Source organism: Cetorhinus maximus, chromosome 7, assembly GCF_964194155.1.
Source record: "Cetorhinus maximus chromosome 7, sCetMax3.hap1.1, whole genome shotgun sequence".
NCBI lineage: Eukaryota > Metazoa > Chordata > Chondrichthyes > Lamniformes > Cetorhinidae > Cetorhinus > Cetorhinus maximus.
The window spans coordinates 43,518,663-43,544,546 of NC_135885.1; the positions used below are offsets into that span (position 1 = coordinate 43,518,663).

A 25,884-nucleotide genomic window follows, 5' to 3' on the forward strand; every position below is an offset into this window, starting at 1 on the left:
ATGTTGACTCTGCCTGATTACCTTGAATCTTTCTAAATGCCCTGCTATAACATCTTTAATAATAGCTTTGAACATTTTCCCTATGGCAGATGTTAAGCTAACTGGCCTATAGTTTCCTGTCCTCACTTTGTTTCAAATAGGACCCACCCTGCCTCTTAACTACCCACTTATTATTTTTATGATTCTTGGGTCCCTTTTTATGTTGACTACCATTCCATTCTCATTCTCTCTTTGACAGTTTTATTTTCCTCTCCACTTCACTTCACCTCTCAACTCATTTTTTTTACATTTATTCATTCATGGGATGGAAGCATCGCTGGCTCGGCCAGCATTTATTGCCCATCCCTAATTGCCCTTGCTCAGGGGGCATTTTTAAGGGGCAACCATATTGCTGTGGGTCTGGAGTCACATGTAGGCCAGAGCAAGTAAGGACAGCAGATTTCCTTCCCTAAATGACATTAGTGAACCAGATGGGTTTTTACAATCAGCAATGGTTTCATAATTCCAGATTTTTATTGAATTCAGATTTCACCAACTGCCATGATAGTATTCAAACCCAAGTCACCAGAGCATTACCCTGGGTCTCTGGAATACTAATCCAGTGACAATACCATGATGCCACCCTTCTCCCTGGCCTGGTTCTCAACAGCTTGTATTTATATGGCACCTTTAACATAATGAAACATCCTGAGGCACTTCACAGGAGTGAATTCACCTGATAATTGTCATACACCTTCATTTGCTTTCATCATATTCTCTATCTCCCTCTCATCCAAGGGACCCTGGCTTTGGCCCCCCTATCTTTTGCTCTTGTTGTAATGTACCTATCCTGTGCCCAAAATCAGCACTGTATTCAACCCCAATCTATAATCTTAGGGCCAAGCATATGCCTCACTCTACCATTAACATCACCATCAAGCCAGGGGACTAACTCTGGTTCAATTAGGTGTATTGGAGAGCATGCTAGGAACAGCACAAGGTGTACCTAAAAATGAGGTGCCAACCTGCTGAAGCCTCAACAATGTTCAACATTCATGCTAAACAGCAGGGCCAGTACACTATAGACATTGCTAAGCAATCCCACAATCAACAGATCAAATCATAGCTCCGCAGCCCTGCCTCAACCAGCATCATTCCATTATGAGTGGTGATGACTGATTAAACATTGAAAGGAGAAAACTCCGTCAACATCCTCATCCTTAATGATGGTGGGACCCAGCAGGTGAGTGCAACAGACAAGGCTGAAGCCTCAGAAACCATGCTCAGCCAGAAGTGCCTTGTGGATGATCCAATGTGACTGCAACCCAAAGTCCTCAACATCACAGGTGCCAGACCTCAGCCAATTCAATTCACTCCATGTGATATAAAGAAACTGCTGAAGACAGTGAATAAAGCAAAGTCTATAGGCCCTGATATATCCAGGCTGTAGCACTGAATCCTTGTGCTCCAGAATCAGTTATACCAACCTGTTCCAGTCCAGCTACATCAATGGTATCTACAAAGTGCAAAATTGCTCAAGTACATCCTACCCACAAAAAGAAACCAAATCCAATCCAACCAATTAACGTCCCATTAGTCCACTCTCAAATCATCTGTAAAGTGATGGAAAGTGTCATCAACAGTGCTATCAAGAGGCACTGACTCACCAATAGCCTGCTCAATGCTCAGTTTGGGTTCCACCAGGGCCACTTGGCACCAAACTTTATTATACCTTTGATCCAAACATGGACAAAAGAGCTGAATTCCAGAAGTCAGCCAAGTGCTCTTGGCCACAAGGACTTTTAGTAAAATTGAAGGCAATGGAATTCTGAGGGAAAGGGGTGGGGAGAGAAAGGGAAAGAGGGAAATGCGCCATTGACTGCAGTCATTCCCATCACACTTTGAGTATGACTTTTGATTATTGGAGGACAATCTTCTAAGCTCCAGGACATTACTGCATGATTTTGTGAGGGCAATGTCCTAGGTTCAACCATCTTCAGCTGCTTCATCAATGGCCTTTCCTCCATCACAAGATCAGAACTGGGGACTTTCACTAAGACCATACAGCGTTCAGCTCCAAACACAACTCCTTAGATAGTTAAGCAGTTTGTTCCCATATTTCGCAAGACCTGGGCATCATCCAGGCTTGGACTGATTAGTGGAATGTAAACATTTATACCACACAAGTGCTTGGCAATGACCATCTCCAATAAGAGAGCCTAATTTACTCTCCCTGACTTTCAACAGCATTACCATAATCAACTTCCCCACCATCAACATCCTATTACCATTTAGCAGAAACTTAACTGGATTAGCCATATAAATGCTGTAACTAGTGGGAAAAAAAAAAGAGGTCAGACCCTGGGTATTTTGTGATGATTGACTCACCTCAAATCTCCAAAGCCATACCACTGTCTACAAGGCATAAATCAGGACTGTGATGGAATACTCTCCACTTGTCTGGATCAGTGCAACTCCAACAGAGCTTTAGAAGCTCCACAATACCACCATATTAAGCATTTACTGGAACACCATGGCTGCAGTGTTTATCGTCTATGGATGCACCACAGCAAACCATCAAAGTTCTTTCTAAGCTCACAATCCATGTCACCTAGAAGGACAAACTCAGCAGGTGCAGGGGAACATTACCACTCCCAAACCTAACCTGGAAATACATGGCCACTCCATCATTGCTGGGTCAAATTCCTGGCACGTACTGTCTAACAGCATTCGGGGGGGGGGGGGGTACATTCAACACACGGGCTGCATCGTTTAATTCGGCTCACCACCACCTTCAAACCAATTTGGGACGCTAATAAATGCTTGCCTTGCCAGTGAAGCTGCGCATCTGTCTTAACCAAATGTCATGACCCGGTTAGGGACTGCCTAACATTTGAACACCTCATTTTAACCAACAGAACTATGCCACAACATTTCACGTTCTGAAACAGAAACATTGTTGTACATAAAAGACTTAACCAAAACAAGCACTATTAACTTAACAACTTATGTTATGTTATGCACTCACTTTTATTTCTTACTTCCCCTAAGAATTCTCTTATACTTCATGATATCTTAGAGTTCTTTACTTCTGTCAGGACCACCCAAAAGTATGTCATAGTCCTCTGGAAACTATTTTTGATTCTCCTCAGTTGCAGATATTCTCAAGAGGCAAGACTTTCATTTACTACCGCTTGTCTGTTTGATGTCTTTGCTACTTGTTCTAGTTACCTTCTCAATACTTCCAAGCTAATTTGCTAGGTGCCTTCTTCCCTACAAGACTCTGCAGGACCACAACAAATTCTTCCACTGGCTTCAACTAGGCAATCTTCCAGCTTCCTTTCCCCTCACAAAATTCAAACTGAGATTAAGCCCTACCCACATTCCACATGATGAATAATAAAGATATCACTCTGCTTTCAGTGCAGGCCTAATTAATTATAAATTTACTTGGGCTATTTTTTCTTAGTGAGCTACCAACACAAAATCCAAGTTGCGAATAAAAAACTCTCAGCAAACACCCATATAACCTCCCTAAGCTCCACCCATCTCCATGACAATTTACCATGCACTGGATGTCCTCGAACTGACCTTTAGGTTAAGAATCCCTCATTTAAAATTCCTCCTTTGACCTGATGGAAGAAATGGGTTTACCGAATGTTTTTAAGTTACTTTAGTTCTAACTTCCAAAAACAAAAACATCTCTTTGGACTGTCCTTACTGAAATGATTGCAGATGTCATCTCTCCAGCCTAAGGCCCATAGGTGAGTGATGCATTATTTAAGTTTCTCCACCTACTGTTTTATGATCTACCTTTCTATCTGTTAACCTCTTAAGTCAACATGGCCCCAACCTTTTAAGTGTAATAGACTCCAAACTTGTTTTAATTACATTAACTGCATTTTCTACAGTTAAGGATGATTCCACAGAGATGAGGAGAAACTTCTTTAGCCAGAGAGTGGTGAATCTATGGAATTCATTGCCACAGAAGGCTGTGGAGGCCAGGTCATTGAGTGTATTTAAGACCGAGATAGATAGGTTCTTGATTGGTAAGGGGATCAAAGGTTACGGGGAGAAGGCGGGAGAATGGGGTTGAGAAACTTATCAGCCATGATTGAATGGCGGAGCAGACTCCATGGGCCGAATGGCCTAATTTCTGCTCCTATGTCTTATGGTCTTAACACTTTAATTTCTAAAACTAAAAGTTTATCCTAAAACACATGAACCATGAACTAGATATGCACAACACAAGGAAGAAGCTGCTGTCGATATCATAATGAAAGAGGAGGTAGTTGAGACACTCAATAAGTTAAAAGTTGATAACATGGAGATATTAGAAAGGCTGGCTTTACTTGGAAGTTGATAAACCACCAGGTGCATCCAAGAATACAGAGGGAAGGATGGAAATTGGGGCGGCAGTCGCCATAATTTTCCAATACACCCTAGATACAGGGGTAGCGCCAAAGGACTGAAGAACTATAAATTTTATACCCTTATTCAAAAAGGGGTGTAAGGATAACCCCACAATTACAAACCTTAGTAGTGGGCAACCTTTTAGAAGCAATAATCCAGGACAAAATCAACAATCACATGGGCATGGATAAATATAGATTACTTAAGGAAAGTCAGCACGGATTTAAGGGCACATGGTGTTTAACTAATTGAAGCTTTTTTGTTGAGTTAACAGATGGGGTTAATGAGGGTACTGTGTTTGATGTGGTCCACATGGACTGTCAAAAAGCTCTTGATAAAGTGTCACATAATAGGCTTGTCAGCATATTTCAAGCCCGTGGAACAAAAGGGATAGTGGCAACATGGATACAAAGTTAGTTGAGTCACAGGAAAGAGAGAATAGTGGTGAATAGTTCTTCTTTGGACTTGTGGAAGGTATTAAATGGAGTTTCCCCCTGGGGTCAATATTAGGTCCACAATGCAGCAAAAACCATGAGTTACGAGAGAGCATTAGAGGGAGTGTGGGGTCATGTGATGCAAACAGTCATGCAATGGGGATGGGTTAAGAGGTGGCTGAAGACAGCTCCCAATATTTCTCTGGTTTATCCCTGTGGAAATTGCTGATGTTAGACAGCTTTTTGACTGTCAGTGTTTTGGGATTTGCTCTGATGCTCAACATCCATTTGAAATGTCTAAACCCAGAGGCAAGCACAATTAGAATGAAACCGGACCTGATGCTTTATTGACTGTGGTGTCCAATATTACAGCTGGTAACAACATGGCAGTTTCCCACACTGAATTTAATTGTCAGCACACTTCCTGGCTTACAGAGCACTATTCTTGCTGAATTTGCTGGACTTCGTTCAGAACTGCATGTCTCTTTTTCTACTCTACAAGCCTCTGTCACCTGCTTCAATCAAAGGCTGCGGGATGCGATGCTGAACAATCAGCTACTGACATGAGTGACAGAATTGCAGCTCTGGAAACCGGCTGCACCCAGATGGGAGCCCAGAATACTAAATTGTTGACAAAGACGGATGGCCTGGAGAATCGCACCGAAGACGAAATTTAAGGATTCTCTCAGTGCCCGAGGGTGCAGAACAGGGAAACCCTGCAACTTTTACAGAGGTATTTCTCTTGAAGGTTTCTGGCAAACAGAGTTTCGATTCACTTCCGGTAGTAGATCGAGCCTATTGCTCTTTGGCGCCGCAGCCACAGCATGGCGAGCCCCCAAGGCTGTTAATACTAAGACTACAGGCTAAAGGAGCAAATTTTGCATCTGTCTAGAGAAAAGGGTCAACTATACTTTCATGGAAGCAAGATATTCATCTACCCGGACCTCAGCATGGATCTAGCCCAACATCGTGGAGACTACAAATTTGTCAAGGCCCAACTTCGTGAAGCCGGGCTTAAATATGGCTTTCTCCAGCCTGTTCGCCTGCATGTAACTCTCAGAGTGAATAAGATTTTCAACACACCACAAGAAGCTTCAGCCTTTTTCAAGAACACAATTGTACTTTCTCTTACTAAGTTACATCGTGACTTCACCCAGGACGAAACGGTACTCAATGCTTAATTAGGTAACTGTGCGTGATGGTTCTGTTACACAATCAATTTTGTTGGTTATACCAATCTCTTTGTATCTTATATCCAAACTGCATGAGTTACAGGAAGTTTTACATAAAGCCTATAGGTGTTTTTTTTTACCTTTTACCACATGTGCAAATGAATTATTTGAGAATTGAATCTCTCTTTATATTCTCCGTCTCTTGTTGAGTACTGTATTACAAAACTGTTGCTTCGTACAGATTATGCACCTGTTTAGCATATGCTGAGCTTTACAATACTTTTGTTTGGGGTATTTGATTGTGTATTGTTTTAACATGGGCTCTCTTTTCAAGGTACACTGGTAACATAGGTATTAATAATACACTAGCTGTGAGGGGTAGCATTCACCCATTTGGGAAGGTGATGTAAGCTTCTCTTTCCTTTTATTTTTTCTCCCTTTTCTCGTAAGTTGTCTCTCGTGTACGTCATTTGAAGGTAGGCATTGCCTTCCTGCAGGAAACTCACTTGCATGCATCTGACCACTTTCGAATGTGGAAGGGTTGGGTTGGGCAGATGTTTCATTCTAAATTTCATAGTAAAGTGACAGGTGCGGCAATTTTAATCCATAAAGGCATTCCCTTTATTCACTCTCAAAGTCTGACCCTAATCGCTGCTATGTTACAATACAAGGCAAGCCTTATAACTGTCCATTGATCCTGATGTATATGCACCCAACTGGGATGATCACCATTTCATTTCAAATTTCTTATTTTCCACACCCGATTTAGACTCATATCACTTACTTCTTGGAGACTTTAACTAAGCTCTTAACCCAAATTTAGATTGCTCATCCGCAAAATCTGTTCCAATATCAAAATCAGCCATCAGTTCTTTTCTGGATACACACGGATTGGTAGACTCATGGCGTTTTCTATACCCATCAGCAAGGCAATTTTTCTCTTTTTCTTTTTCTCTCCTGTTCACCACACTTATTCGCGTATTGACAATTTTTCCTTGACAAAAGGCTGCTTACGTTAATTCAATCTTGCGCATACAACAGTTTTGTGATCTCTGATCATGCCCCCTTAATTCTAGCAATACCATTCCATGACCAATCTGTTTCTCGTCCACCTTGGCATCTTGATTCTCTTCTTCTGGCGGACCCAGATTTTATTAAATTAATTTCCTCGCAAATGGATACTTTTATACTTCAGATATTTCCTTTGCTACTGTCTGGGAGAATATGAAGGCTTATCTGCATAGACAAATAATTACATATGCTGCTCCACTTAAACGTAATACCTCAAAATTGCCCCAACTGATTGACCAAGTTCTCTTAGTGGACCAGCAGTATGCTTTTGCACCTAATCCAGTATTATACAGTGTCTTGCTCTACAGGCTGAATTTGATCATCTTTCCACTAAACAAACAGAAATGCTTATACTTAGATCATGTGGTACATTTTATGAGCATGGTGAAAAAACCGATAGGCTCCTGGCTCACCAGCTTCACCAGTCTGCTTCCTTTCAACTTATAGCTGAAATTACCACTCCAACAGGGTCAACCACCACTGATCATCAGGTCATCAATGATCAGTTCAAACTTTTTTATTCCATTCTTTATACCTCAGACTCCTTTTCAGACCGTGGCTTATTTCACAATTTTTATGATAATATGGACATCCAATCTTTAACATCTGACTCTATGAATGCGTTAGAAGTATCCCTTTCCCAACTGAAATACTAAAGGTAATTAAATCCATGCAAAGTAACAAGGCATCAGGGTCTGATGGATTTCCAATAGAATTTTATTTTAAAAAAATTCTTATCACAACTTTCTCCATTATTATTGTCTGTTTTCAGAATGCTTTCTCTCTGAAACGCTCCCTCCTATGCTGCGCGATGCATCTTTTGTCTATTATTTTAAAGAGGGATAAAGATCCTCTGCATTGTAGTTCATATCGGCCTATTTCCATTTTAAATGCATAGGTCAAGATGCTAGCTAAAGCCTTAGCCCACTGTCTTGAACCTGTCCTTCCATCTATTATCTCTCCTGACTAGACAGGTTTTATACAGGGCAGGCAATCCTTCTCTAATTTAAGGCGCCCTTTCAATATTATTTATACACATTCAACTACTCCTCTCCATGAGGTTCTTATAATTATAGATGCAGAAAACACTCTGATAGAGTGGAATGGGACTACCTTTTCTTCGCTATGCAAAAATTTGGATTTGGACCCTTTTTTATAAAATGGATAAAACTATTGTATTCCTCACCGGTTGCTTCAGTACGTACAAATAATATCCACTCTAAACTCATTGACCTCCATCGAGGCCATCCCCTTTCCCTCCTACTTTTTGCGATTGCTGTTGAGCCCATGGCAATTTCACTGCGGAGCTGTGGATTTATACAGGGTGCTATATTGTTTGGCGGGGGTCGAGCAGAAACTCTCCCTATATGCTGGTGACCTGCTTCTTTACATCTTTGATCCGGCCTCATCTCTCCCACATATTTTTTCAATTCCTGAGCGATTTGGTCATATTTCAGGTTTTAAAATTAATTTCCAAAAAAATTGAAATTTTTCCTATTAACTATATTGCAAAGAGATACCACCTTTCTTTCCTCCCCTTCAAGGTCTCAGTAAACAGTTTTAAATATTTAGGAATTTTAGATACCCGATCTCTTGAAGACTTTTTAAGCTCAATTTTAACCCTTTATTGGAACATACGAAGCCGGGCTTCGCACTTTGGTATAGCTTACCCCTTTCGGCAGTTGGTCATATAAATTCTGCAAAGATGAAAATTTTGCCAAAATTTCTATACTTATTTCAGTGCATTCCATTGTTTATTCCCAAGCGTTTTTTGTTGCAATAGACCAATTAATTTCTTCCTTTGTTTGGAATAAGAAAACACCCAGAATTCATAAAGCTTTTTTACAAATTTGGCACTGCCAAATTTTCAGTTTTATTATTGATCTGCTAATATTCATAATATTTCTTTTTGGCTTCATTCGGACCTGGCTAGTTCAGCGTGGTTGCAATTGGGGGCAGCCTCCTATCAATCCACATCTCTGCCTGCTCTGTTGTGCTCTTCCATTCCTGTCTCAACCAGTCACTTTTCTTCAAACCCTATTGTTAGGCAGTCACTTAAAGTTTGGACCCAGTTCGGAACACACTTTGGGCTGCAATCTCTCTCTTTATACAGCCCTATTAATGCAAACCATTTATTTCCACCTTCATTAGGAGATTCTGCCTTTCAAGTCTGGCATGCGAGAGGCAACAAAATCCTTGCTAACTTATACATTGATAATTTTTTTGCTTCTTTTGACTGTCTCTCAGAAATATGATCTGCCCCACACACACTTCTTTTGCTATTAACAGATTTTGCGCACAAATAAATTTTAAAAATCACCCCGTTTCCCTTATTGCCCCCTAATATCCATTGGTGATTTATGTTAGAATGAAATCCTTTTATTAGGGAGTTCATTTCCAAATTGTACACTCTAATTTTTTTCACTACACTGCCCTTCGCTTTCTACCTTAAAAACTCTTTGGGAGCAAGATTTTGACTCAGACTTATCAGAAGGTAACTGGAAGTCCATTCTCTCTTATGTACATTCCTCATCTGTATGTGCAAGACATGGGTTGTTACAATTTACAGTCTTACATCTTATCCATCTATCCAAGGCGAAATTATCTAAAGTTTATCAAAATTTTTATCCAACCTGTGATAAATGTCATACTGCCCCGGCCTCTTCAATTCATACGTACTGGCCATATCCTAAATTGGCTGTGTTTTGGGCAAAAATCTTTAGATCACTATCACATATTTTAAGTAGCAACATTGAACTCTCTCCTATTACAGCACTCTTTGAAGTGGAACCAAATGGCATCCCTCTTACAGAAATTCAGACTGATGCACTTGCCTTTTGAGCGTTATTGGCTAGACGTATTATTCTATTAAATTGGAAACAGTCTGCCCCACCTTTTTTTACTAATTGGATACGTGATCTTATGCAGAATCTTAAACTTGAGAAAATAAAGTACACTATAAGAGGCTCCAGTGATGAATTTTGCAGCTTGGCAACATTTCTTAGATTACTTTGAGGAACTACAGCTCTCTACTTTCATGCAACTGACCCTAATTAGGTTGTATGTACTATATCAGGTGAAACTGTACCTGGCCTTTGGTTGTTGTTGATTTTATTATTTATTTTTGGGAGGGTTGGGGAGGGTTTTTTTTTCTCTTTCCTTTTTCTTCTTCCTACTTCTCTTTTCCTTTCTTTCTCTTCCAAATGTAAGTGTATTGAATTATCGCTGTACTGTAAGCTTTTTTTGTAGGGTTACTTATTATGACTGTTAAATTTTTTATTTTTAAAAATAAAGAATTATTTTTTTAAATTAGGTACACTGCTTTTCTTGATCTACATTAATTACTTCAGATTTGGGTGCACAGGATACAATTTCAAAATTTGCAGACGACACATAACTTGGAAGTATTGTAAACTGTGCGGAAGACAATGATAAACTTCAAGACAACAGTTAGGTTGGTGGAATGGGCAGACAAATGGCAGATAAAATTTAATGGAGATAAGTGTGAAGTGATGCATTTTGGGAAGAACTACAAGGAAAGACAAGTAAAATAGGTTACAATTCTAAAGCGGATGCAGAAGCAGGGGGGCCTAGAGGTACAAGTCCACAAATCATTGAAGGTGGCATTTTGGCAGGTTGAAAAAGCAGTTATAAGACAGAGGGCCCTGGGTTTTGATTCACAAGGAACTAGGACCTATACTGGAAAGAGGAGTTGTACTGTTGAGACGGTCTTCACCTGAAACAGGCTAGGACCAGTGTCTTGGTGAATCGTGTAACTAGGGCTGATTGGGCTTTAAAAGTAAATAGCTGGGGGGGTGGGGAGGGTAAGGCTTCACATTAGGGGGGGATTTAGAAAGATAAAGGACAAGGCAATAGTGCATTTTAATGATACAGCTCATGATAACCAGAGTGTGACAGGAAGGGACAGATCATACAAACATAACTGTGCACCAACCAATAAAGCTAGAGCAGGGGAAAAGAAGTAAAATGACAGAATTAAAGGCACTTTATCTGAATGCTGCAGCACTCGTAACAAGATAAATGAATCGATCGCACAAATGGAAATATAGGCTAGCCATTACAAAGACATGATTACAATGTGATCAAGGTTGGGACTTGAATATTCAAGGGCACTTGACATTCTGGAAGGGTGGGAAGAAAGGAAGAGGAGGTGGAATAATTCTTAATAAAGGATTAGACCAGTAGAGTAGTGAGAAATGATCTTGGTTCGGAAGATCAAGACGTAGAATCGGTTTGAGTGGAGATAAGAAATAGCAAAAAGTCACTGATGGGGGTGGTTTATAGGTCCCAAACAATAGCTACACTGTAGGATAGATACATGAAGAAATAGTGGGCGCTTGGAAGAAGAGGCACTGCAATGATCGTGAGCGATTTTAATCTTCATATAGATTGGATGAATCAAATTGGCAAAGGTATCCTGGAGGGTCAGTTCACAGAGTGTATTCGGAGAAATTTCTTCAAACAATATGTTCTGGAACTAACCAGGGAGCAGTCTATTTTAGACTTCAATGCGTAAAGGCAGGATTGATTAGTGACATCATGGTAAACGGTCCTTGGAGCAGGAGTGATCATAACAGGCTAGAGAGGTTGAGAAATGAGAGTCTAAAGCTAGTGTCTTAAACTTAATTGAAGGCAATTACAAGTTTATGAAGACAGACTGCAGCTCCAGCAACACTCAAGAAGCTGGGCACCATCCAGGACAATGCTGCCCACTTGATTGGCACCCCATTGACCACACTCAACATTCACTCCCTCCACCACAGTCACACAGCGGTAGCAGTGTGTATCATCGACATGATGCACTGCAGCAATTCACCAAGACTCCTGAGACAGCACCTTCCAAACCTGAAACCTCTACCACATAGAAGGTCAAGGGCAGCAGATACATGGGAACGCCACCAACTGCAAGTTCCCCTCCAAGCCACTCACCATCCTGGCTTGGAATTGTATCACCATTCCTTCATTGTCGCTGGATCAAAAACCTGGAACTCCCTTCCTAACGGTACTGAGGGTGCTCCTACACCACATGGACTGCAGCAGTTCAAGAAGGCAGCTCACCACCATCCCCTCGAGGGCAATTACTGATGGGCAATAAATGCTGGTCTAGCCAGCAACTTCCAAATCCCATGAACAAATAAACAAAAAGACAATGTTGGCTAATTTGGACTGGGGGAATAGGTTAAAAGGTCAAACAGTAGAGAAGCAGCAGTAGATATTTAAGGAGATATTTCTAATTCACAGTAAAGATATATTCCATTGAGAGAGAAAGACTCTGAGAAGGATGCACCGCCTGTGGCAAGGGAAGTTAAGCACTGTATCAAATTGAAAGAAAAGGTATACAATGCTGCAAAGATTAGTGGTAGGCCAGAAGATTGGGAAAATGTTAGAAAACAGCCAAGGTTGACTAAAAAAAAGGGAGAAATTAAAGTATGAGGGAAAACTAGAAAGAAATGTAAAAAAACATATAGTAGAATCTTCTACAAGTATTAGCTAAAATGACCATTGGTACCCTAAGAGAGAAAGATTGGGGAATTAGTAATGGGAAACAAGGAAATGGCAGGCTTTGAACAAGTATTTTCTATCTGTCTTTACAGTAAAAAAGCATCCCAAGAATACTAGAAAAATCAAGAGACAATAAAGAGAGAGGAACTTAAAACAAACAATCAGGATCACTAGTGCCATCAGTTTTGCCAGTACTTTTTCTCCAAAGGCTGACAAGTCCCCTAGACCTGATGGCCTTCATCCTGGGGTCTTTAAAGAGTGGCTGCAGAGGTAGTGAATGCATTGGTTGTAATCTTCCATAATTCCCTTGATTCTGGAAGGGTCCCAGCAGATTGAAAAGCTGCAAAATGTGATGCCTCTATTCAAGAAAAAAGGGGGACAGAATGCAGAAAACTCTAGGTCAGTTGGTCTACCATCTATCATTGGAAAAATACAAGAATCCATTAAGGAGGTTATAGCAGAACATTTAAAAAAATCATAACACAATCAGGCAGAGTCAACATGGTTTTGGGAAAGGGAAATAGTGTTCGACAAATTTATTTGAGCTCTTTGAGGATGCAACAAGCAGGGTGGGTAAAGGTGTACCAGTAGATGTAGTGTATTTGGATCTCCAAAAGATATTCAATGAAGTGCTACATCAAAAGGTTACAAGCTCAGGGCTCATGGTGTTGGGGATGGTATATTAACTGGATAGAAGATTAACTAACTAACAGGAAACAGAGTCAGGGTAAGTGAGTCATTTTCTAACTAATGGATTGCCAGAGGGATCCGTGCTGGGGCTTCAATTATTTACAATCTATATTAATGATGAAGAGATTTATTGTAGCCAAATTTGCTGATGATACAAGATAGGTAGGAAAGCAAGTTGTGAGGAGGATACAGAGTCTGCAAAGGGAGATAGATAAGTTAAGTGAGTGGGCAAAAAATTGGCAGATGGAGTATAATGTGGGAAAATTTGAGGCTGTCCATTTGGCAGGAAGAATAGAAAAGCAGCAAAAAAGCCGGAGAAAGGCTGCAGAATGCTGTGGTACAAAGGAATCTGGATGCCTTTGTACACGAATTGCAAAACATTACAATGCAGATACAGCAAGTAATTCAGAAGGCAAACTGAAAGTTCTCCTTTATTGCAAGGGGGGTGAAGTATAAAAATAGGTAAGTCTTGCTACAACTGGACATGCCATTGGCAAGACCGCATTTCAAGTACTCTTTACAATTTTGTTCTCCTTACTGCAGGAGGGATATATTTGCATTGTAGTCAGTTAAGAGAAAGCTCACTAGGCTAAATCCTGGGATGAAGGGGTTGCCTTATGAGGAAAAGTTGAGCAGGTTGGGCTTATAGTCATTGGAGTTTAGAAGAATGAGGGGCGATCTTATTTAAAACACAAATTTCTGAGGGGGCTTGACAGGATGGATGTTGAGAATATGATTCCCCTTGTGGAAGAATCTAGAACTTGGGGAGCACAGTTTAAAAAATAAAGGATTTCCCATTTAAGGCAGATGAGGAGGAATTTCTTCTCTCACAGGTCATTGGTCTTGGAATTTTCTTCCCCAGAGAGCAATGGAGGCTAGATCATTGAATATATTCAAGGTGGAGTGCGACAGAATTTTGATCTACAAGGGAGTCAAGGGTTATGGGGTGGCAGACAGGAAAAAGGGGAGTTATGGTCACAATCAGATCAACCATGATCTTACTGAATGGCGAAGTAGGCTCAAGGGGCCAAATGGCCAACTCCTGGTTTTATTTCTTATGATCTGAGCTTTATAAATAGAAGCATAGAATACAAAAGCAAGCAATTTTTGGTGAGCATTAACATAGCAGTGGTTGACCTCAACTGGAGTACCGTGTCCAGTTCTGGACACCACACTTTAGAAAGGATGTGAAGGCGAGGGTGCAGAAAAGATTCACGAGAATGGTTCCAGGGGTGTGGGGCTTCAATTAGGTAAATAAATTGGACAAGCTGAGATTGCTCTCCTTAAAAAATAAAGGAGGGGAACTATTATGAAGGTGTTCAAAATCATGAGGGATCTGGACAGAGTAGGTAGGAAGAAACTTTCTATTGGAGGAAGAGTCGAGAAGCAGAGGACACTGCCTTAAGATGATTGGCAAAAGAACCAGAAGCGACAGGAGCAAATGGTTAAGGATGTAGAATGCAATTCCTAAGAGTTGCTTTCAGAATCGTGGCTTTCTGAAAGGAATTAGATGACTAACTGAAAAGGAAAAAAAATGCAGGACAACAGGGGAAAAGCAGGGGAGTGGGACTAGTTGATTGCTCTTGCAGAGAGCCAGCACAGACAACATGGGCCAAATGGCTTCCTTCTGTGCTGTAACCATTCTATGATTCTAACTTGCATTAATACTGCACCTTTAATGTGCAAGATGCCCCAAGACACTTCACAGAAACCAAAAGCGGAGATACTATGAGGCGTGACTGAAAGGTTACCAACTCAAGAGGTCTTGGAGCATGCTAATTCCATCAGTATACACTGATCACTAAGCCAACAGCATCTGCACTGGCTCGGTTATGTGGCCGTACACCCTAAAACCTGCATGGTGAACCTGTGTCACAACCTGCTGGATATCCATACCTCCGCTTGGAGACCACCTGCAAGCAAGGTATGAAGATGGTGGACATTGACACAACAACTGGGAGACAGTCACCGACAGCCATGACCTGTGAAGGTCGACTGTCTGAAGGGACATTGGCAGAGGCAAGGTGCGACAGAAAGCTCAGTGGGCTGAGAGAGAGGCCAGCAGAGCCTGCACCTTCTCAGCCAAGTGACTTCATCTGCAGCAGAGATTGCCATGTCAGAGTGGAGCTCTTAAGCCATACCCCAGGTGATGTTTAAGACAGAGTTGACCACCAAGGCGCAAACCATTGGAAGCCTTCTGTCTTGAGAGGCAAAGACAAGCCCAAAGAGCTGAGAAAGATTAGAGAAGATTTATGAGACATTGATAATAAGGGAGAAATTGAAGATGACAAACAAGGCAAGGTGGTGCAGATTTTCAAAAAGGTTACAAAAAAAAGTGGCATCTAGTCTTACTTCAATCTTGTGTAAAGTAATCAAATTAATCAGCAGTAAGCTTCATTTTCTTTACGATAACAACAATCGACCTGCAATAAAAAAGGGTATTTTTTTGTCAAAACAATGACATTGACTTCATGAGGGACTAACATGTCAAGTTTACTGTGGAAAGTCTCATGGCACGCTGTATCTAGATATCTAAAAGGAATAGCAAACTTTGAAATAAGACGTAATTAGTTAAGCTCAAAATAATAGGGATGTGTGGAAAATCTTTGGAACAAATAGGAAAGTAGCTGAAGTGTAAAAAACAACAGGTAGTAATTAGAGGAGCTGTATCAGGATGGGGAGGAAAGTTCAAGCAGATCAGTATTGGAATCACGATTGTTTCTAATTTGCATCAATGGTATAGATTCAGAAATTCAAAGCAAAGTTGGTCATGTTTACAGATGATACCAGGTAAGAATAATCAGTGGGGTCAAAGGAGTCTGTTCAGAGCACCTGTCAACCTAGCCAATACAACATTGAAAAAGAGTATAATTCAAATCAGAGAAAGCCGTAATCAAAGCACGTGCTGTTTTAGTCAGACCACACTTTTAATAATGCCGGATACTAGTCACCAAGAGACATTCAAGGATTGGGTACGGAAAAGTCTGAATGATGAAAAAAGTTTGGAAGAGATTAGGTTTTTCAGACTTAAAAGGAGGCATCACATAAATTGAGATAAACAACTCATGATCAACTAAACAAGGAATGAAAAGGTTAAAAAAATGTGTACACACAAAGCAGTTAGGCCATTGGGCATAGAATGTCAAATCAGAAACACTGGTAGAAATTGAATCTACAGTAGCTTTTCAAAGGAAAGTGGATAAATACTGAAATAGAATATTTAAGGTCATGTGAAAAGGGAATGAACTTAAGTGGATAGCTGTTCAAAAGAGCTGGCACAAATTCAACTGACTCAGCTAACTGGCCTCCGCTCTGCTGTAAAACTCTTGGTGATATAGTGATGGTGAAACAGTCAGCACTCATTGTCATCACTGTGTAGTACTGGCAGCAGCTTCTGGTGTCCGCACATACACGGTTGGACAGGGAAATCTGGTATTTCCTGTTTTAAAACCCTCCTCCTCCACTGGTGCACAGTTGCGGTCTTTGCAGGTGCAATCAACACCGAGATTGTAAATGAATTTTGAACATTTTATGTACTATTCCTGCTGTAAAAACCAATGTTAAGCTTCATTTAATCAGGTGTAACAAATTCTAACAGTATACTATATCATAGCTATTGCTGAACATCCTCTTTGGCCTTGATAAATTAACTTTACAAGTATGGAGTATCGTTCCTTCAGAAGAATATTTGCAAATTAAATGTTTTTTTTAAATCATGCAAGTTCGTTTATGTAAATATACAGTAATTTCAATCTTGACAACATAAGTCAGCTGAGAAATTAAAGTGAAATTACCTTAACAAAACAGGTGACTTGAAACAATTAAAAAGACTCAATTCTAGATGAGTACAGACAAAATCAACTATTGAATATGAACACTCAACTTGCTTGCACTGACTAGGCAGAGTATCAACACTTGCTATTTATGTGGCTTGTGTTGATCTTAAGTCAGTGTTTCACTATGTGTACAGGCCTGACCTCTGACAAATATTCCCCCTCCTTGGCAAGTTTACATAACCTTATACTTCTTACACTCAGACACTAACAGCTCCAGGATTGAATGGGATAAGGCTCTGCCCTTTTCAATCAATTCATGTTAGACCAGGGCATCTCATAGCTCCAAATGCCTTCAATACGGTCACGGATTGGATTTTGAAGTGGAGCACTCATCACATAATGGAGCTCCATTGGTGGTAATTCCTTCACAGGCCTAGGTTTTGCAGTCAATGTTGCCCTGTTTGCAGAAAATGATCGTTATTCTAGTCTTGACCCTTGAGACCTTCAGAGAAGTTGGCCCCTTGGGCTTTCAAGTCAGCTAGGAGAAAACAAAAATCCAGTCACTCAGCAACTATCTCCTGCACCCACCTAATCTATACATTGCAGGTGAAACTGTGAAAAGCATGGAACTGTTGACATATCTGGGATCCTATGATCCAGAAATCATGGTGAAACATCACACAAATACAATGCAAAATTGCTTTGTTTGCCAGGCAATGATAGACCCAGGCAAGCACATATGGTAATCACAATTTCTGTTCCCATCAAAACTTCATATGCCTGCAATGCTCTAATGCCCCCGCAAGCCTTGAAAACTTGGACTTCCTGTAAGAAAACAGGCAAAGATTGGCAAAGCAAACCAGAAATCTCCGCTGGAATTGCTGCATTTGTTAGTGTGATCATGTCATTAATGGTCATTTGGGAAAAGTGACTCCCCAGCTCTCCAGTTCTGTTGAAGGGTCGTGAGGACTCAAAACGTCGACTCTTTTCTTCTCCACCGATGCTGCCAGACCTGCTGAGTTTTTCCAGGTAATTCTGTTTTTGTTTTGGATTTCCAGCATCCGCAGTAGTTTTTTGTTTTTATCTCCTAAATTCTACTTTTGCCAAAAGACAGTAATTGCAATTTTGTTACTTGGTTAGACGTAACTGGTCTCATGGCTTCTCAAAGACATTCAGAGCCTGTCTTCAAAGATGTCTAAAAAGCAAAATGCCCCTAGCTTTCGACCATTACAGTTGACTTCAAGTCTGCATATAAAGGAATTTTCTTAATTATGGGAAGAACCAAGGACCAGCAGAATTCAAAACCAAGAAGCCAATGTTGTACAAAACTTTAACTAGAATGCAGTTGGAGTACTGATGACAGTTTGAGCATCTGTTTATAGCATGAATATAAAAGCAGTGGAAAAGATGTAATACATATTTACTTGGAACTCCCCCACCCCGGGAAGAGAACGGGTAAATAGTGAAATGTTGGTTCCAATGACTAGTGAAACTATAATAACAGGGCATAAAGGTAAGAATCACACAAAAAAGAACTTGCATTTATAATGCATCGATCACACCCATACTCCAAATACTTCCTCAGCCAATTATTTACTTTTTAAGTCTAGTCCTTGTTATTTTGTAGGCAAATGCAGTGTCTAATTTGTACACAGTAAGGTCTTACAAAGTACTGTGAAATGAATGAGCAGTTGTTGAATATTGGCTCGGGCACCTTGAGAACTTCCTGCTCTTCATCAAACAAGTGTTACAAGATCTTTTTACGTCCACTTAAGTAGGCAGTTGGGGCCTCAGTTTAATGTTTCATTTGAAAAACAGTTCTTCAAACAACTCCCTCAGCATTGCACTTAGTGACAGCCGAGATTATGCACCAGCGTTCTAGAGCAGGGCCTAAATCCACAGCTTTCCGATTCATGTAAAATATTTTCACCAGAGACAATTTGACTTCAAATAAACATTGTGCAAATCTGTAGACATCTCACATAATATAATGCATATATTCTTAACACAATCATATCCACAAGTAGGATCAAATGTAACCAACAGTTAAATATTTGGAGCTGACTTGAAGATTAGGACAATTACAGGTTACTCAAAAAGAGGGATTATTTTTAAGATCAATAATGCTGAAAATTTACATTAGAGGGTGGCAACCATTGTGAATTGCTTTCAAATGACTGTGAAGAAAATAGGGTCAAAAAAATCCAATGGATATATAGAATTATTTGTTACCTAACTTTTACATTTAGCAAGTTGCATTTTTTAATTGTTTGCATAAATTGGATCCTCGGAGTATAACAATGCTCTATATAGGAGAAAAATGCTTTCAAAGATATTCATGGTCTGCAAAGATATTAAAACAGGTCTTGTAGAGTTTGTACTTCCTCATTTTACTTTTTGTCATTACAGTTTATAAGAACATAAGAAATAGAAGCAGGGGTAGACCATACAACCCATCAAACAGACTCTGCCATTCAATATAATCATGGCCGATCTTGTGCTTCAGCCGCTTGAGACACCTCAGCCTTAAACATATTCAACAATGAAGCATACACAAGTCTCTGGGATGGAGAATTCCAAAGATTCACAATCCTTTGAGTGAAGAAATTTCTCCTCATCTCAGTTCTTATTAATCAACCCCTTATCCTGAGGCTGTTCTAGATTTCTCAGGCAGGATAAACAACCTCTTGGTTTCTACCCTGTCAAGCCCCTTCAGAATTTTGTATGTTTCAATGAGATTGCCTCTCATTCTTCTACACTCCAGAAAATATAGGCCCAACTTATTCATCATTGGCCTCTAGGATGAGAGGTTTGTCCTATCTAGTAAACTTTCTCTACTGCAAGTATATCCTTTCCTTTAATCTGGAGACCAAAATTCACACAGTATTCCAGATGTGGTCTCAGCAAAGCCCTATACAATTGTTGCAAGAATACTTTCTTCCTGTATTCCAAACCTTTTGCATGAAAGGCCAACATGCCATTTGCCTTCCTAATTGCTTGCAAGCAGTGTTCCTTGTATAAGCACACCAAAGTCTCTCTGAACAACAGCATTTACAAGTTTCACAGCTTTTCTATTCTTGCTACCAAAAAGTGAATAGCCCACGTTATCAATGTTGACACACTCTTACATGAAAATATGCAAGTGGGAAATGAATATATTCATTCACAAGTTATTAATTTGACCAATTCAACTTTATCACGATAATAGCTGCAAATACAAAAGATGCAATTTTGTTTGAGGTACAGCTAGAATAAAAGAAACTTGTTAAATAAAAAGGTAATGAAGCTCCCTCAATAATTCAGGAGTATAAACTCACGTATGCTGTATGATCAAACTTAGCAGGCCTGAAGGTCACAGGTTCAAACCTCACTTTATGCTGTGTTAGCAAGTCTCAGCTGGAGTACCAAGTGAAACAACATACGAACATCCCAAATGGAAGGGCTAAACTAAGCTAAGCTTCTCTATCCTGATGGCAAAATAATGACTCCATCTGTAAATCCTAGTGAACGATCAAGCATTGCTGTAATACCCACCATGATTGTAGAATAGTCATTTGGGCAGGCAACCAGAAGGTTTTGTTATTAATTCAAATAGACACTAGAAAAAGTCAGCATCTACAGGCCAGAAGAAAACTGAAAATAGGCACTAATCCTGAAAAATATCTGACCAACACAAAGACATGGTTAGCTGAACACTGAAAGGTAATGTAAATCATACTAAAAACAAAATCACCAAAATAATACTACAATGCATGTAAAGTCGAAACAACCAAACTGTTAAAGAATTAGTCCAATTTTCCTATGACAGATGTCAGGCTAAGTGCTGGAATCTATTATTAAGGAGGCTTTAGCAGGCCATTTAAAAAATCTTAATGCAACATGGTTTTGTGAAAGGAAAATCATATTTGATTAATTTATTAGAGTTCTTTGAGGAAGTAACAACCAAGGTGGATAAAGAGGAACCTGTGAATGTGCTGTACTTGGATTTCCAGAAGGCATTTGATAAGGTGCTACACCAAAGGTTACTATGCAAAATAAGAACTCACGGTGTATGGGGTAACATATTAGCATGGATAGCTAACAGGAAACAGAGCGGAGGCATAAATGGGTCATATTCGGGTTGGAAGATGTAAATGAGTGGAGTGCCACAAGGATCAGTGCTGGTTCTCAACTATTTATAATCTATATCAATGACTTGGATGAAGGGACTGATGGTATGGTTGCTAAATTTGCTGATGGCACAAAGATAGGTAGGAGAGTAAGTTGCGAAGGGGACATAGGAGTCTGCAAAGGGATATAGATAGGTTAAGTGAGTGGGGAAAAAATTGGAAAATGGAGTATAATGTGGGAAAACGTGAACTTATCCACTTCAGCAGGAAGAATAGAAAAGCAGCATATTATTTAAAAATGGAGAGAGATTACAGAACCCTGTGATACAGAGGGATCTCGATGCCCTGGTACATGAATCTGAAAACATTAGTATGCAGGTACAGCAAGTGATTGGGAAGGCAAATGGAATGTTGTCGTTCATTGCAAGGGGAATGGAATATAAAAAGTAGGGATGCTTTGCTACAGTTATATATGGAATTGGCGAGGCAACATCTGGGGTACTGTGTACAGTTCTGGTCTCCTATTTAAGAAAGGATATAAAGGACATAATTGCATTGGAGGCAGTGTCATAGAGGTCTACAGCACAGACCCATCGAGTCTGCACCAGTCAAACAAGTACCTAACTATTCTAATACAATTTTCCAGCATTAGGCCCACAGCCTTGTATGCCATGGCATTGCAAGTGCACATCCAGATACTTCTTAAATGTTATGAGGGTTTCTGCCTCTACCACCCTTTCAGGCAGTGAGTTCCAGGTTCCCACCACCCTCTATGTGAAAAAATTCTTCCTCACATCCCCTCTAAACCTCCTGCCCCTTACCTTAAATCTACGCCCCCTAGTTATTGATCCCTCCACCAAGGGGAAAAGTTCCTTCCTGTCTACCCTATCTATGCCCCTCAATTTTATACACCTCAATCATGTCCCCCTCAATCTCCTCTGCTCCAGGGAAAATAACCCCAGTCTATCCAATCTCTCCTCATAACTAAAACTCTCCAGCCCAGGCAACATCCTGGTAAATCTCCTCTGCATTCCCTCTAGTGCAATCACATCCTTCCTATAATGCGGATTCCAGAACTGCACGCAATACTCCAGCTGTGGCCTAACCAGTGTTTTATACAATTCCAGCATAACCTCCCTGCTCTTATATTCTATGCCTGCGCTAATAAAGGCAAGTATCCCATATGCCTTCTTAACCACCTTATCTACCTGTTTGTTTGTCCTGCCCAAGTGCATCACCTCACACTTATCCAGATTAAGTTCCATTGCCACTGATCAGCCCGTCTATATCCTCCTGTAATCTAAGGCTATCCTCCTCACTATTTACCACCCCACCAATTTTCATGTCATCCGCAAATTTACTGATCAAACCTCCTACATTCAAGTCTAGGTCATTTATATATACCACAAACAGCAAGGGTCAACACCGATCCCTGTGGAACCCCGCTGGACACAGGCATCCAGTCACAAAAACACCCCTTAACCATCACCCTCTGCTTCCTGCCACTCAGCCAATTCTGGATCCAATTTGCCAAATTGCCTTGGATCCCAAGGGCTCTTACCTTCGTTATCAGTCTCCCATGAGGGGCCTTATCAAAAACCTTGCTGAAGTCCAAGTAGACTATGTCAAATGCATTGCCCTCATCTACACACCTGGTCACCTCTTCGAAAAATTCAATCAAATTGGTCAGACATGACCTTCCTTTAACAAAACCATGCTGACTGTTCTTGATTAATCCCTGCCTCTCCAAGTGTAGATTAATCACGCCCCTCAGAATTGCTTCCAATAGTTTCCCCACAACTGAGGTTAGACTTACTGGCCTGTAGTTCCCTGGTTTATCCCTTCCTCTCTTCTTGAAATAACGGTACCACATTGGCTATCCTGCAGTCCTCTGGCACCTCTCCTGTGGCCAGAGAGGTTTTGAAGATTATTGCCAGTGCCCTTGCTATCTCCTCCCTTGCCTCACTCAACAGCCTGGGATACATTTCATGCGGGCCTGGAGATTTATCTACTTTTAAGCCTGCCAGACCACTTAGAACCTCCTCCATTTCAGTGCAGAGAAGGTTCACTCGACTAATTCCTGGGATAAGGGATGATCTTACGAACAAAAGTTAAACAGGTTGGGCCTGTAGCCATTGGAGCTTAGAAGAATGAAAAGTAATCTTATTGAAACATATAAAGATCCTGAGGGGACTTGACAGGGTGGATGCTGAAAGTTAGTTTCTCCTGTGGAAGAGATTAGAACAGTTTAAAAATAAGGGGTCTCCAATTTAGGACAAAGGTGAAAATTTTTTTCATTAGTCTATGGAATGCTCTTTCCCAAAGAGCAGCAGAGGCATGGTCATTGAGTTGGATAGATTCTTGATTGATGAGGGAGCGAATAGAGTATAGGGGGTAGACAAAGAAGTAGAGACAATAATCAGACGAGCCATGATCTTATCAAATGGCAGAGCAGCTCAAGGGGATGAATAAGCCTACTCTGCTCCTAATTCTTATGTTTGTATTCCCACAATTGAAGACAGTGGCACACTTGAAGGCAAATACTTCCTCCCACAGGTAGTTGCCAAGGTCACGGTATTAACTTCACAGTAATCATGTGAAACTAGACTGATTGTCACTGTAAAAATTACTAATTCTGCTGGAGAAAATTTGTGAAGTGTTTCTTTTATTTCTTTGGATCACTTAAGATTTGGAAAGGGAGTTTTTTTGCACTGCACACATCATTCCAGGAATGGGTGGGTTGTCTTATGAGGAAAGGTTGGAAAGGTTAGGCTTGTGTCCACTGGAGTTTAGAAGAGTAAGAGGCAACTTGATTGAAACACAGGATCCTGAGGGGTCTTGACAAGGTGGATGTGGAGAGCATGTTTCCTCTTGTTGGAGAATCTAGAACGAGGGGTCACTGTTTAAAAATAAGGGGTCACCCATTTAAGACAGAGAAGAGGACATTTTTTCTCCGAGAGGATCGTGAGGCTTTGGAACTCTCTTCCTCAAAAGGCAGTGAAAGCAGGGTCTTTGAATATTTTTAAGGCTGAGCTAAATAGATTCTTGATAACCTTTCACCCCTTGTTTATCAGGGTGGGCAGGTATGTGGAGTGGAGGTTATAATCAGATCAGCCATGATCTTATTGAATGGCAGAGCAGCCTCACAGGGCCGAGTGGCCTACTCCTGCTCCTAATTCATATGTTTGTATGTACGAATACCAATAACCTTATGAAAAATAGTATTTATGATTATATCATTAAAATAATTGAAAGGTCTTAAAACATTCAATAAGCATCCAACTCTAATAGAATAAAGCACATTTTAATTGTATTTAAATGGGTCTATTAATCTTCAAAAGTTTCCAGCTGAACAGAAACATTGATCAGTATTAATCTTATATTTGGTCTACTAGACTGATTAATTTAGTTTACCTTACTTTAAAAACCAGTAAATTCGAAAGGAATATTTACAAACATGAAGGGAGCGTATAAGTTCATAGATTTAATTCCCGTTTGGTGTATTTGACACCTTTCCAAACAAAGGTAATTATACAAATCTTTCTATATGAACATTAATACAAAAATGTTGTTTAACTCAATTGCCTCTTCACTTACATAACCGCAAAGGCTCGACAAGCTGCACCAACCAAGCAACAGACTTTACTTCAAAACAGCAGGTTATGTACAATAAAGTAATTGGCAAAAAGAAAGCACAGCTTCGCTCCTTCGCCAATTAAAAACCATACAATAACCAATATGATGAATGACCAGCGTGGCCTACATGCTCTCAGGACCTGTACCTACCCGTCTTTCCGTTTGGCTTTGTATACATGGCCATAAGTGCCTCTTCCAACTTTACAGCCTTCGTATTCAAACAGGTCCTCCACACGCTCCCTCTCTGTCGTCAGCTTCATCTTGAAATCATAGTCCATTTTCAAATCTTTCCGATTAGATTCTTATATCCTTATTAATTGTATTATCTAACTGGAGCCAGCTGCTCTTCTCCTTCGGTTACACGATGTCGCTGGGTGACACTCCGAGGCACCATATAAGCCGCTGGTTGGCCTGTAAACGTGGGATGCTTGCACAAGTTGTCGCTGTTGTCGCCCTGCCGCTCACTCACTCGCTGCCTCCACACAACACCGGTATCACACTTCAATCCCACATATGGCAATGCCGCACGTTGTCGTAAATAAAGCACACGCCGCCAGTCAGCATATGCCATTTCCACGCCGATCTCGCGCACAGGTGCGCGCTGCCTGTTGAAGAACGCGCCGCCGTTGAACCGTGCGCGTGCGCGCTCAAGAACGCGCAGCTGTTGAGCGCCGTTGAACCGTGCGCGCGCGAGTGTTTGGAGCGGATTGAAATGAGTCGCAGGAACAGAAGGAAGATGATGTTTCGTCTTTTAATTGAACCTTTAAGCAGACACTGGGTTACCCAAACTGTCATCATAAAGTTCTAACAGAAGTAACCTCCATTTTAGAGGGGCATACTTAATAAAACCCAAATCATTAAAAAAGGACTAAGGAAACAATGTAAATGACAAACTTTCTAGTACACTGCTCCCTCCCCAAGGTTCCCATTGGTCGCAGAAGACCTCAAATTTACGAAAAAGCACGGTGTACTTTTGCTCCGGGACTACCCGGGCATGAAGTGTGCATTCTGTACCTGTGGCTAGCAACCTTGGCCAGGCCCAGGAGCAGACCCATGAGGAGGATCCCCAACTTGCCCATCC

The 25,884-nt window shown here is 40.6% G+C and overlaps 1 protein-coding gene across 4 annotated transcripts in view; it reads right to left on the bottom strand.

Annotated features, from left to right (window-relative positions):
• The window catches only part of cdk8 (cyclin dependent kinase 8), a 192,624-nt gene extending 167,229 nt beyond the window's left edge, over positions 1-25,395 (bottom strand). For 2 of the 4 annotated variants that reach the window (XM_078545404.1, XM_078545403.1), the window contains exon 1: positions 24,954-25,395. In XM_078545404.1, the coding sequence (XP_078401530.1) occupies positions 24,954-25,081 (128 nt within the window). In that variant the 5' untranslated portion in view covers positions 25,082-25,395. The remainder of the gene's footprint in view (positions 1-24,953) is intronic. The other 2 variants (XM_078545405.1, XM_078545406.1) reach the window with 2 other exon arrangements.
• Positions 25,396-25,884: the final 489 nt, after the last annotated feature.